The 12933-nt window shown below is 42.4% G+C and overlaps 1 protein-coding gene across 6 annotated transcripts in view; it reads right to left on the bottom strand.

Moving 5' to 3' along the window:
* Positions 1 to 4405: 4405 nt before the first annotated feature.
* LOC119218078 (B-cell receptor CD22-like) overlaps positions 4406 to 12933 on the bottom strand; it is a 30489-nt gene continuing 21961 nt past the window's right edge. Inside the window, exons 1-9 of one of the 6 annotated variants that reach the window (XM_062564494.1) lie at positions 11725 to 11929; positions 9753 to 10100; positions 9429 to 9644; positions 8492 to 8752; positions 6537 to 6648; positions 6370 to 6424; positions 5822 to 5949; positions 5593 to 5701; positions 4406 to 5400 (exon numbers count right to left, since the gene is read on the bottom strand). In XM_062564494.1, the coding sequence (XP_062420478.1) occupies positions 5635 to 5701; positions 5822 to 5949; positions 6370 to 6424; positions 6537 to 6648; positions 8492 to 8752; positions 9429 to 9644; positions 9753 to 10100; positions 11725 to 11773 (1236 nt within the window). In that variant the 5' untranslated portion in view covers positions 11774 to 11929 and the 3' untranslated portion in view covers positions 4406 to 5400; positions 5593 to 5634. Of the gene's footprint in view, positions 5702 to 5801; positions 5950 to 6369; positions 6425 to 6536; positions 6649 to 8491; positions 8753 to 9428; positions 9645 to 9752; positions 10101 to 11724; positions 11930 to 12933 lie in introns of those variants that run through there. The other 5 variants (XM_062564496.1, XM_062564492.1, XM_062564497.1 and 2 more) reach the window with 5 other exon arrangements.

The following is a 12933-nucleotide window of genomic DNA, read 5'->3' as shown; positions in this document are numbered from 1 at the left end:
TCATCAGTCTTTGCGTCAGTGATTAATAAAGTGGCATCTTGAGGAAAGGCGACTTCTGTGTCCAACACACACACACACACAGAGTCACACACACACGCACAAACACACACACACACACACACACACACACAAACACACATACCGACACAAAGTAACCACAAACATGTATAAACATGGAATCATGTGACTTAAGCCTCGACAGTGTCCAGCAGCATCTGAACCCCGCAGAGAAGTAGCCGCTACAGCTGTGTCTGCCTGTGACCCCCCCCCCCCCCCAAATCTACAGAACCCTTCATGTTCAATATTCCATTCATGTCCATCAGAACCCATTGAAGTTAAATAACTGTTAGTAATGACATTTGAAATGTTTTTGTGGAATACGTGATGCGGCCTCCAGGTCATTTGGGTTTGAGCCCTTTGTGCTCAAAGGAAACATCAACACAAGTGTTGTTAACATGTGAAGGTTTAGGCACATTTTTGTAACTATTGGCTATTTTTTGCAAAACTTGACACACAAATAGGAAAACACATTCACCGAATCAGCAAAACATTGTAGTTCTCTTGTAAAAGATAATAAACTTTGCTTAACTCTTCAAACTTTGGTCAAAATTTTCCTATCAAACAGGTAACACAAGACATCACATTAATAAGCACACAAGGTGCCAACTACACACTGACGTCATGAATAAAGAACACGTGTGGCTTTTGCTTTCTATGTGCAGCAGTTTGAGCTCAAAGTTCTGTAAACATCCAGGGATCCAAACTTCAAGTATTTGTGTTTATTTACACACATGAAAACACAAAATAGTCATTTCAGTGGTAAATCCGTCCACATGGTGCGATGTCTCTGACATGACGCCTCCTGCACTGCCTGTTAAAGGCTACGTGATGATGGATGACGTCGTAGAGCTTCCAGCCACAGAAGAACTCTTCCATTGGGTCCAAGGCTGGAGGTCGAGTACAGAGCGGTGACCAGAGCATCGTCCTATATGAAGACGGATCTGGTCTCTGGACATCAGTGAGCGGGTCATGGTGTCCAGGACTGTGGTGATGTGTGCAGTGTTGTATGGACCCTGGGTTCCATGATGGTGAACATCACCATGTCTACTCATAGCTGCACAGTGTTACCACCACGTTGTCCTGGGACGTTGATTATGGGACGGGGGGTCCAATGATGTTCCTGCTACGCCTCCTTGTTTTAGTGAGGTTAAAACCTGCCTCGTCCACAAAGAGCAGCTCACGACCCCTGACCTCTGCCTCCAGCTGCATCCCTCCGTGGACCAGAACAAAAGACCAGCTCATTGCTTCACATTTGGGTCGTGTGTGTGAATAGTGTGCGCTTGATAGTTCCACGAGGTCCCTCCTGGTCCAGGTCTTTATGTGGACTGTATCTCTGAACTACCTTACTACCGGTCTACCAGGTGTCGTATTTATGAGCCAATCAGGTTCGATCTGGATCACATGGTAGGCCACACCGCATCCATGTGATAACTCATCACCATGTCATCTCACTATACTTAAACATGAGAATAATCTACAGTATAACTCAGTATAATTCAGATTCTATGCACCTGCAATGCACTGATAGTAGTAACATTTAATTAAGTCATATTTTGAACGTTGTATGTTATTTGATACAGAAACCCAGGAGCTTCTTTCTTTCACGTCTCATTGGAAAATCTTGGAAGGATAAAAAATGGTTTGTTATTTGTGGTGAGTTCCTTTGAAGGGGACGCAGTGCGCCCTCTTTAGGCAGTTTGGGGACAAGGAGCTCACTCTCCATGTCTTCAATGTCCTCTGGCTGGGTATCACAGTTACTGAGGACATTTGGTAATACATCAAGTGGAGGGATTGTCCCACGTCCCCACAAGGACGACACCACTGACCCCCCCACCGAGTCAAAGCTCACCATCCTACGTTCAAACCGGCACCAGTTGTCCTTTTTGTCTGGAAAGACAGAAGAAAATGTCCAGCATGTCCATAGTAGATGGGGTTAATGATCTGAGTTCCCCTGTTGGCTGCTGCTGTGTGCAGCTCCATTCAGGGGACACGAGTCCCTCGTCCAACATGTCCTTTAGAGAATCATTTTCCACAGATGCTGGTGGGACGTATGGGTCGACAAACCCCGCAGACTGCGTTGTAGGAACGTCTCCACATTGAGCTGCTGATAACGAGAGAAGGTCTGCCACCGGATCCACTACAGAGACGGACCCTGCTGTGGAGTTACAGTATGAGGGACTCAAGGGGTTTGTGGATCTGCTGAAATACTCCGATGGACTGGTGACGGGTGAGAAAGGGCGTATTGGTGATGGAGGTGATGATGTTGAGGAACACGTCTGTGAAAGCAACAGTTTGTTCACTTCTCTGTCCAGACCTCAATCAGCCGGGTTTTCTGGAGGCTCTTTACGTGGTTCAGTGGTCGAGAGCATCAGGACCAGAAATCCACCATAGTACCACAGACCGGTATCACAGGAGACCAGATGATTGCATTTTGTGGAATGTGTTTGTTTCTTTCCAACAGTCTGGTTCTACCAACAACACATTGAACCACTGATGAAACGGCTGAAGACTGAGAGCTTCATCTCCTCCATCTTCCTGTCTGTGACCCTGAATGGTTTCCATCTCTAGGGACCACATCCAGGAGGCCACAGAGACACTTCTTCACACGTTGAAATCTGCAGAGTAATAAAACGTGTTTGAGAGCCTTTTTGCTTTGAATCATACTGGGATGTTTCCTGAAACTCACTGGCTGCCACTGGTTTTAAATCATTTTCTCTCTAAATTGTCAGAACTTAAGTCTTTAAACTACAGGTCTGTGAAACTAAAATTCATGGATCAGTAGAATGAAATTTAAAGCAACAAAGTTGATGATTGGAAGTATAATTGAACATATTGTGTTGTTTCCTGTGAAGTGGACGTGTGTCTTTGGACTGTTGATGTGACCTGTTGTGTTCCAGCTCCAAACAAAGTGGTGACTGGGACTCTTCTCTCAGGCGTCGTGCTGCACTCTGGAGATGCTGTGACCCACAACGTGCTCATCTATGAGGGCTTCTTCCTGCCTCACGCCTTCATGCGTCTGGACCTGGCTGGTTGTGATCTGACCGACCTCCTCATGAAGGTCCAGACTCCTTCATCACAACCAGTGAAACCAAAGGAACAGACCTGGTCTCCAGAAGCACGTGAGCTGCAGACATGAAGCCTGGTCTCACTAACCTTCTCTATGAGGAGTCTCCTCCATCATGGAGGTGTAACATAGTTCAAAAGGCTGAACCACCTGCTGCTACAAAGGGGTACATGTACGGACCAAAGGACGGGGAGGATTGTGGGTAATCTTGTAGAATTGAGGATTTAAAATAAAGTGCTTTTCTGTGTCTGTGGACAATGTTTCCTTAATTTACTTTATCTTTTCATTGATGGTGTGGCCAGCTTTATTATTTAGGATGTTGGTTGTTAACATTTGCCTTGTTTTAATGAGGTAGTGACATGTTTTATTGTCGGCTTTAGGAAGCTAACACCCCTTTGATGTCGTGTATCGCTGCGTGCAGGTGTTGCAGCGCGCGTCCTGCCCGCTCAACGCGCTGCTGCCTCCTGCTGGCGGGAACGAGAACTGCGCCACAGCCACTGCAGGGCGAGCAGGCTCAAGAAGTCACACCAAGGGTTTCACACAAGAACCAAGAGCAACAGTGACAGGGGGAAAGGCACTAATGATCCGACTCACACAAACAACGGCAGGGTGCCACGTTATTATCATTAGTGCATCAGGCTTTAGAAGTAAACCATCTGCTCCTCTGCTGCACATCGCCGTCCCTCCGGAGCTTAAAGCCTGCGTCTGGATGGGCGGCTCCATCATGGCCTCCTTCTCCACCTTCTCCACCTTCCAGCAGACGTGGGTCAGTAAGCAGGAGCAGCACCTGTATAGTATTTTTCTACATATTAAACTACTTCATGTTCCATTGAGGAACAAACTCACAAAGTTCTCTTTGATGCAATCTCACTAAAAGATGCCACCAAATATTTAAATATTCACTTAGTTGTGGGACTTGTGAGTAAGATTTTGGATTTAAATCAAAAATCAAAAAGGCTAATGGATCCTGGATGGTTGTATTTTTTTACCTACACATGAAGACATTTTTAATGTCGTATTAATCAGAACTTTGTGAGATGAAGAACAGAAGTGTTTCATGATGGAGGACGAGTACGCAGACGCAGTCTGATCTCATCTTCACTAAGAAATCATGTTTCATTCTTCATTACTACTAATGTAGTAATGTTCATTAGTACTAGACAGGAAGTACTTGATATTAACAGTTTTACTCACAGTGGATTGTGGTTTTACAACATTAACAACTCCATTTCATTAGCCACAATATCGTTGTGTTGAAATTAAGTTTAATTATTTTTGAGAAACAAGATTCACAATCATTTCAAATGTAAATGATCATTTGATTGTTAACTTGCAGCTCTTTGCATTGAAAACATTTGATATTTTTACGGAGCCGAAATGGTTAAAAAATATCCTGTTGGTTGTTTAAAATGCACATTTAGCAGAAAACTAATATACTTCAGGTTAATCCACTTCCTTTGTAACAGAGTATCTGAGACTCTGATCCACTTCAGGCTGAGCTGTTAAAAAGTGTTTTCTTTGAATAAAAATCTAAAAAAAAGATTTGACTCTGCAAAAGACTTTGAACAGTTAAAAAGCAACAAAACATCCAAATGACAGATTTATTAAGCATTGCACTCACATCAAAAGTAAATATCTTTATAATCTTACATAAAAAATATTTTGCAACTTGCAGCTCTTTGAATTTAAAACATATTTTTATAGATACATGAAGCTCAAACAGTGTAAAAAAATATTTTGCGGCTTGTTTAAAATACACATTTTGTTCAAAAGTATAATTCAGGTTGAGACACTTCTTTTTACTACCAGTAATCACCACTTTGAGGTTTACTTGATTATCTCGATCTTCTCCCACAACACATCTGTTACACATCTGTTCCAAAAGCAGAGGAACATGAGCTGATTTCCACTAATACCTCAATGTGATCTTCAGTAACAAATCAATAAGATGATCCTGAATAATACACAAAATACAACATATAAGAGTAAATAAGGCTTAGCTTTGTTAAAACTTAACATTGTCACAATTCTTTTTTTTTAAATGAACCATCCTCACACATTAGTGGTGCTCATGGGGGGCTCAGGTCTCTTATGTGGGGGCTATGCTTCCCTGGGATATATATATATATATATGTCAACACTACATTGGACTCTTGGATGTAATATTAAGGCCCTGAAAGTTGAATTCAGTCTCATACAAAACAATAACATATGATGCAACTTCAGTAGAAATGATGATCAATAGAAGCATATTGGCAACATTGGTAAAGACTATTTACAGATAAATGCACTTGAAGATGCTTGTATAGAACAGGTAGTAATCTATTGCTCATTAGTAACATTTAAAGGCTGATTCCAGACTGCAAGCTGGCCTCCCATTGGCTCACTGATAGTTCTCTGATGGAAGCCTTAACGATGGTGAATATACAACATTTCAAACCTCATATTCATGCAGGTGTGTTTAAGCTGCTTAAACTCTGTAAAGTAACACACCACATGTCCGTGTGGCTTCATTCTCTTGGTGCTTTGCTGACGGTGCTGTACAGAGCAGAAGAATCATCCACAGCTCCTTCACACCTGCATCAGTGAAAGAACCGTCAACTCACACCATGAAGAATGAACACGTTTAAACAGCAAGAAAACATGAAGATAAAAGCACAGACGCATCCATATTTACTAAAGATGTCACAGGCTCACTCGATGTCTTCATCAAAGTGGATACATGTGGACACCTCATAATTCTTCTCTTCCTCCTCTTCCTCCAATTCCTCCTCTTTCTTCTTTTTCTTCTCTTCCTCCTGTTGTTCAGCCGTCATCAGTTGGATCTGCATCAAAGAACAAGAAGTATTATTGGATTAGTTCATGTGTTGTTGGACTTTAGTACAAAGGAGCAAATAGTAGAACATCTGCAGGGGGGCTTGTTCTGTAATGACTTATTTGGGTCCTACAGGTTCTCATGGAGGTCCCATGTGTTTTAGTAGTAGTAATTAAGGTTTTAAAAGTTAATGAAGTTCCATCTACAAAGTGTCATAATGTGTCTGTGGATACTGTGCACGCTGTGTACAAGAAGGACAACGTGCACAGATTCATTAAGAACATCAAGTAAAACCAGGGTGTACGTGGATAGAGTTTGACCTTTGGAGATGAACAAGATTAAAATATCTGATTTACATGTATATATTTAAAGTTATATATAATATGATGAATGTTCCAACAGGCCTCCACACTGAGATCTTCCTCCTCACCTCATTGTTCTCTGGTCTCTCTTCAGGCCGCCTGCTTTGTCCAGACTTTATCCTTCTGCACAAATAATGAATGAACAAACAAATAAATGATCAAATCAAGTGATTCAACGACTGTGTGAATGAAAGATCCACATCTGTATTTTATCACAGTGAAATGAACCACTCACCTGATATAGAGGAAGATGAGGATGGCAGCAGGGATGATCATGATGATCACCAGGAAAACAGCAGATGTGGACGCAACAGCTGTTATTATTGACCATAAGCAGCCTCCGTTTCCTACACAGGAAAGAAAACAAACAACAACAAACATAAACTATTAAATATGGAGGATGAATTAAGGACCAACAGGATGAAAATGAGATGTTTAACTCAGTGAAACAGAAGATCTGCTCCATGCAGATGATGAACTTTAACTCAAACTAAAGGAGTAGAACGTCTTTTCAAAACATCGTAGCTGGATGGTCAGAGTGGTGCCATTTTATTGTGTCCTGTTGCCATGGCAACCGTTGCAGAGGACTGACTCAGAGCTGCAAACCCTTTTGCATGTTTCCAAACACACTGAAGCTAAAAAACGTGTTCCCATTGGTTCCTTTCAAACTCCTGACAGTAGGTGGCGTTAAGAAGCACATCTGGAACCATATTCACTGCAAAGAGATACTTGTGATCCTGAAGCTAAAGACACAAGAAGAGTCACAAAGAGCGACAACCTGCAGAAGCTCAGAGAGAGAATCCATCTCCAATGTGAGCAGAGACCTTAATGACATGTGGATCAATTAACTCTGTGAAACTTTACAGCTTGAAGCAGTTATTTCTTTGTGTGTGTGTGATTTTGTGTGGTGATGTAACCTCACTACAAGCAGGAGAGCACCTTGTTGACCTGGTGGTGTCCTGCATGCTCAGAACATCACAGCATTCATCTTTGGATTATTGATTAGACCCAAAAAAAGGACTTTTACAAAAAGGGACCAGCTTCTGATCTGCATCGATGCCTCATTTTTAGTAGTTTTTGTCATGTGTTGATCTGTTGTAGAGCTTAAAAAGGCTAATGTTTAAGCTCTTTAAGCTCTTTATTTGGGAGCCTTTGAATAATGACAAATATTTCTAATCATGTGTCATTTTTTGCTAAATATAAATCATTAAATGCTCTTAGAATACAAATTGTAACAATAGAGGTCCGGTTTCAGTTAAGAATTAACTTTGTAATCAAAATGTCAATCACAGGTCTATTGATGAGGCTTCATTGCTGTACATCGAGTCATTGAGGCACAACAATAGTTTTCTGGTTGAATGTTCAGCTCAAGTCATGAAGGACCTACGAGTAAGTAGTGAGAAGAAGTTCAGGTATTGCACATCTTCAGCAGACCACACAAAAGTCCACTAGAATGCAGGAAATAACATCTTCTGGAACCAAAATGTCCTGTAGGTGGACCTTCAGCTGTCTGCTTCACACAATGTGACCAAGGTTGTCCATCTCCAGTAGGCCCCTATCGACCACTTTGGGCCCCACAACCATCAGGGGGCAGAACTTTTAGTCACTGCTGACAAAATGACACTAAGAGGTTTTTGAAAAGTTGGAAGCTCTGCCAACTGCTAAAATCTAAACTAAACTCAGTGAGGGACGTTTAGGAGAAATAATCCAAACCCTAAAGATACTAGAACACTCAAAGCTAACTAGTTAGCATGCTAGCTAACTGTTGTATTGCTAACAGAACATTCTGTTTGTTCCAGACTGGTTTCTCTTGCTGAACTGCTCCTGCATCCTTACAGCTACACACTGTGTTCAGGTATCAACATATTCAGATCTTCTAGGAGGGCTGTGACTCTTCTGGTTCCTTCTACACTTCTGACTCCATCATTTGATGAGATGATCAGCATCAGACCACGTGATGTCTGCCAGGACGCTCAGCTGGTGAAGCTTTAAAGTGATGAACCGAGGGTCCAGGGTCTGATTCTCAGTGGGTCATAGTGTATCTGCTCAGGTTCACCTTCTAGTCCCACAATGCTCTCCTGCTTCACTGAGTAGAGGACAGGAGCTAAAAGCAGCGTCTACTGGGAGTCACTTCTTCAGTTGGATTGTTGATGTAATGTGTGAGTGAACAGAAGAATGAGTGTGATTTACCTGAAGAAATAGTCAGAAGTAAGGTGGAGGTACTACGTCCCATCTGGTTCTGGGCTTCACAGGAATAATTCCAAATGTGTTCAGCTCTGAAGTCAGTGATGGTGAACATCTGTCCTGATGCGTGTGGTGAGTCTTCATCCTCCTTGTACCAGGTGTAGTTAGCTGCTGGGTTAGCATCAGCGCTACAGGTCAGAGTCACTGAACCACCCTCCATCATCTCAGCAGAGGGACTCGCTGACACAGAGGGACGCTGTGGACCATCTGGAGGAGACATGAATAAACACACTAAGAGGTTAGAAGATGTCAGTGTAGATAGTTGATCCTTTGAATGAATACTTGTGTGTCTTTCTCTATTCTTCATCACAGCAGGTGTCACAGGTGAGACTCCTGCTGGTGTAAAGTGACAATAAGCAGCCTTTAATCCTTTGTAATGTTTATATCTCCACACATTCTTCTCTTTAGATGCTGCTTGTGTCCTTAGCTGAGTCTGTCCTCTCACTTCTAGTTGTTGGAGGAGTTATTGATTGTTTCCTCCACCCAGCTGACACATCACTTCTACTTCTGTTCTGGAAGAATCCACTTGAGTCTTTATGAACATCATATTATTCTGTCTGGTAATAGTTTATATTTGAGTTTCTATTAATAACAGAATGACATCAATAAGCAGCTGTGTGTACTTTAACATTTAGACTCCAGTGTGTTTACAGCTGTGATTAGAATCATATTGTTGTGTCAGTGTGTGAGTGACACTTCTACACGTAGACTGCAGGGGCCGGGGATTGAACCAGCGACCCTCTGGTCAGTGGACCACGGCTCCACCTCCTGAGGAATGTGGTGCTTCATCTTTTTGATGCCTCTAGTTTACATGCAGCGCTCTGGTGTCTCCATATGAAATGTTGTTGAAGCTCCACAGGCCGACACACTGGAGTCAACTTACACACTGCAGGAGAACGATGACCAGAAGATCCTCTTAAACCACAGGAATATCTGTCTGTAGAACCAGAGGAGACTAGAAGAGAAGATCCTGTCTTGAAGTACTCTTCATTCTTGTACCAGTTGTATCCAGGATGATGAGACAGATCACAGCTGCTGTGACACGTCAGCTCCAACCAGGTAGAATCTGATCTGCTCACCTGCACCTGGAGATCTGGATCTGTGAATATTATTTATTAAAGTGTCAACATTCACAGAAGACATTTATACTCTAGTTTTCTAGATGTTGAACATTTGGAGATGATTAATATGTAAATTAAAATGTTACCTGTGACAGACAAAGTGACTCCAGGTGAACCAGTATATTTCTCTCCTTTGTTTGTCCTGAATGTGAATTTGTACTCAGCTGAGTCGCTCTCTCTCAGGTTTGTGATGCTCAGAGTGCAACTCTTCTTATAACATTCGTACTCCACACGGTCTGAATACTCAGAGTCTGTTTTCAGATCCACAGGTTCACCATCTTTCTCTTTAGTGAACCAGAATCTTTCCTTTATATCAAAGAGATTTATTCCAGGTGGGTGTGTGTAGATACAGTTTATTTCCACTCTTGATCCTTTTGCAGCACAGACCGTAGTCTGATAGTAAGTCACTCTCCATCCGTCCTGACTCTGTATCACTGTAACACAGCACATCAGGAACCACAGTCACACTCAGAACAACATCACAGGACACACTCTCATTATAATCCTCTTCCTGTTTGGGGAGAGCAACGTTAAACAAAAGCCGCAAGCAAAGAGGAAAAGTTATTCCAAGTTATTGTAGCAAACAACAGAAACTGTTCTTGTGTTTCCCAAAAGCAGCCAAATCTGTCCTTTCATTGCTTCCCGGTTGATGGTGATGTTTGATGAACATTCAGGAGATCCACCATGAAGGACCAAACTTTAGCACTAAAAAGGGGAGCACTTGTGTCTGCAGCAGACTCTTTAGCTCATTAAAGGTATTCTATGTCCTCATACATTATGTCTAAGTGGACATGCTAGTGATATGTCCTTCTAGTTAGCAGTTCAGTAGCTAACAGTTAGCCTGATCGCTCTCACTTAAGCAAACGTGATACTGATGGACAAATTAATGTAGACTATATATTTATTTTGTTCTTTTTTTGTGACAGATTTCCTCCAACAGTCTTACAACGTCAGCAAATGTAACTGTAGGTAAATCTGTGAGTGAAGTTGTGAAGACTCCATTATTACATTACATTACCTGTCATTTTCTCCTGATGTGTTGACGCTTGACAGGAAGTCCAGGTCTATTGTCCGGAATCTTTGATTAAATAGTTTTTATTCCATTTACATGTTTAATACCATAAATGTCTGCTGAGTTGACCAGAGGTAAACCGAGTGTGTTGCAATGGACGGTCGAGTTAGAAATTATGTCCTAAAGTCAGTTTTCCATGAAAATAAAAGCACTGCACTCTCTCAGTTCACACTGGCAACTTTTTTTTCCAAAAAGCACTTAAATTAGCTATTTAAAAAATAAATGTTGCGCTACAATATTTTATATCTTCTACAAATACAAATGAGATAATACACAAATAAATCTAAACTAACAAATGTCAAATCATATTTTTTGCCGCGATGGACAGTCAACGAGTAACGTTATTGTGTATTTATTCTACGTAATGACGCAATCACATCACAACGTCATTTAGCAGCTTTGAGCAACAAATGGCGTTTCAGCAACTTCCGCATGAAGTGTTTTGGCAGCGCTGGTCGCCTCCCTCTTCTGCCGCCCTGTGCGCTCTCTGCGTCGGCTGCGCTGCTCACTCAAAGTCGGTGCTGTGGGGCCTTCGCCCCGGTCTCGATGTAGCGGGAAGTTAAAGTCCGTTAAGCTATAAATGAGCTCGTGGTGAGCTTTGTCAATGCTTTAGATTTAAAATCACTAAAACTAAAACAAGACAGAACGTTGTTGTCGGGAGGAGGCGTAAAGACGTGAGACACGATGGGCGCAATTCAACAAGACACCGAACAACCAGGAAGAGACTAAAAATGACCCCAAATACACAATAAAACACAACAAAAAGCAGAACAAAGCTCCTTACAGCCTCTAAATGTGTTGTAATGCAAAGAAACGCTGCTGAACGATTAGAGGAAGTTGAACAGAGACATTTCTTCTTTGTTAATGTTCATTTAGTCCTTATTTGTGTTTGATGCCATCAGACCTGTGTATGAACTAAAAAGCCAGCTCCCTGTGTGTGTGTGAGGTGCTAACGGCCTCCCAATCTAAATGTAGAAGTACAGTACCTTGTACAGAGAGAAGGAAGACGACTAATCCACCGGCTGATGAACTCATAGCTGCTCCTCAGATCAGAAACTCTTTATTCACTAAGTCACCACCAACACGTCTACACTAAAGAGGAGGCTGATGTCTCTGAGGTCAGCTCCTCTCTTCTGGAGTTGGTACTAAGCTGCTGTTCAACCCCAGCAGGGCTTCCTTCCTCTTTACCTCATTAGCATGAGCTGCAGGACCAGAAGTAGCTTTAAAGTTAGTGTCTTACTTCTGCACAAAGGAAACATCATTAAAGTGTTGTTAATGAGTGAAGATCATCTTGATGAACCTGGAAGTAGCATCAACGTCTGTAATAATTCACATGAAATGAAAGGATGCAGTGTGACGTCCTCCTGTCCACATGGAGATAAATGTGTCCTCTCTGCAGCTCTTCATACGTCTTCCTCACATTCAGGACAGAAACAAGACAAACAAGCTGTCAACTCACACACATGCTGCTTTATTCATTTATTGCAAAATACATTTCAAACACAATAGGAAAGTGGCTGTTGAGGACAGTGTGTAGTGTTTAGTGACATCTGGTGGTGAGGTTGCAGACTGCAGCCTCCCTTTATGAAGCCCTTCAGGCAACGTGAAGGCTCTCAGGAGTCGGTGAAGAGGACCTCCTCCCGGTGAACAAATGAAGCCCTGATTTAAACTAATGTCACATAATATAAAATCATTGGAGCAGTGTGATTAAGTTTAGTTTATTTTGTATAGTTATTTATGGGTTGCTCTGGTTTCCATATATTGTTTGCTGTGATTTTCTTATATTCGTTGCTGTGGTTTTGCGTTATTGTATGTAGCTGTGTTACACCTCTCTCACGAACTGAAACACTAATTGACACACCTGCAGAACCCCGTTCATCAGCTCTGATTTGCCAGCTGAGTAGACCTCTCCCAATAGAAGGAGGCTAGATCTCTTTCCAGGGGGGCTGGACGGATGGAAGTGCTTCATGGAGTGTCAGCGGATTGGACGACTGAGCTTGTGTCCCCCGGAGTCACTGCTGGCTGGATCTCCTGTGCCCGGTGGAGCCGGTTCCTAGACGGTCGACGCTCGCATATCCCTAACGGAAGGTGCCCGATCCAACAGATGACGCCGCAGATCCGCAATATTGTTGACGGGCCACATGAAGTGTATTGCAGGAGCAGAGCGGCACCCGGAAACCCTGGTCCCGGAGTTC

Source organism: Pungitius pungitius, chromosome 9 (genome assembly GCF_949316345.1).
Source record: "Pungitius pungitius chromosome 9, fPunPun2.1, whole genome shotgun sequence".
NCBI classification, from domain to species: domain Eukaryota; kingdom Metazoa; phylum Chordata; class Actinopteri; order Perciformes; family Gasterosteidae; genus Pungitius; species Pungitius pungitius.
The sequence above is the reverse complement of the archived record's forward strand: the minus strand, read 5'-3'. Positions and strand labels throughout refer to the sequence as shown.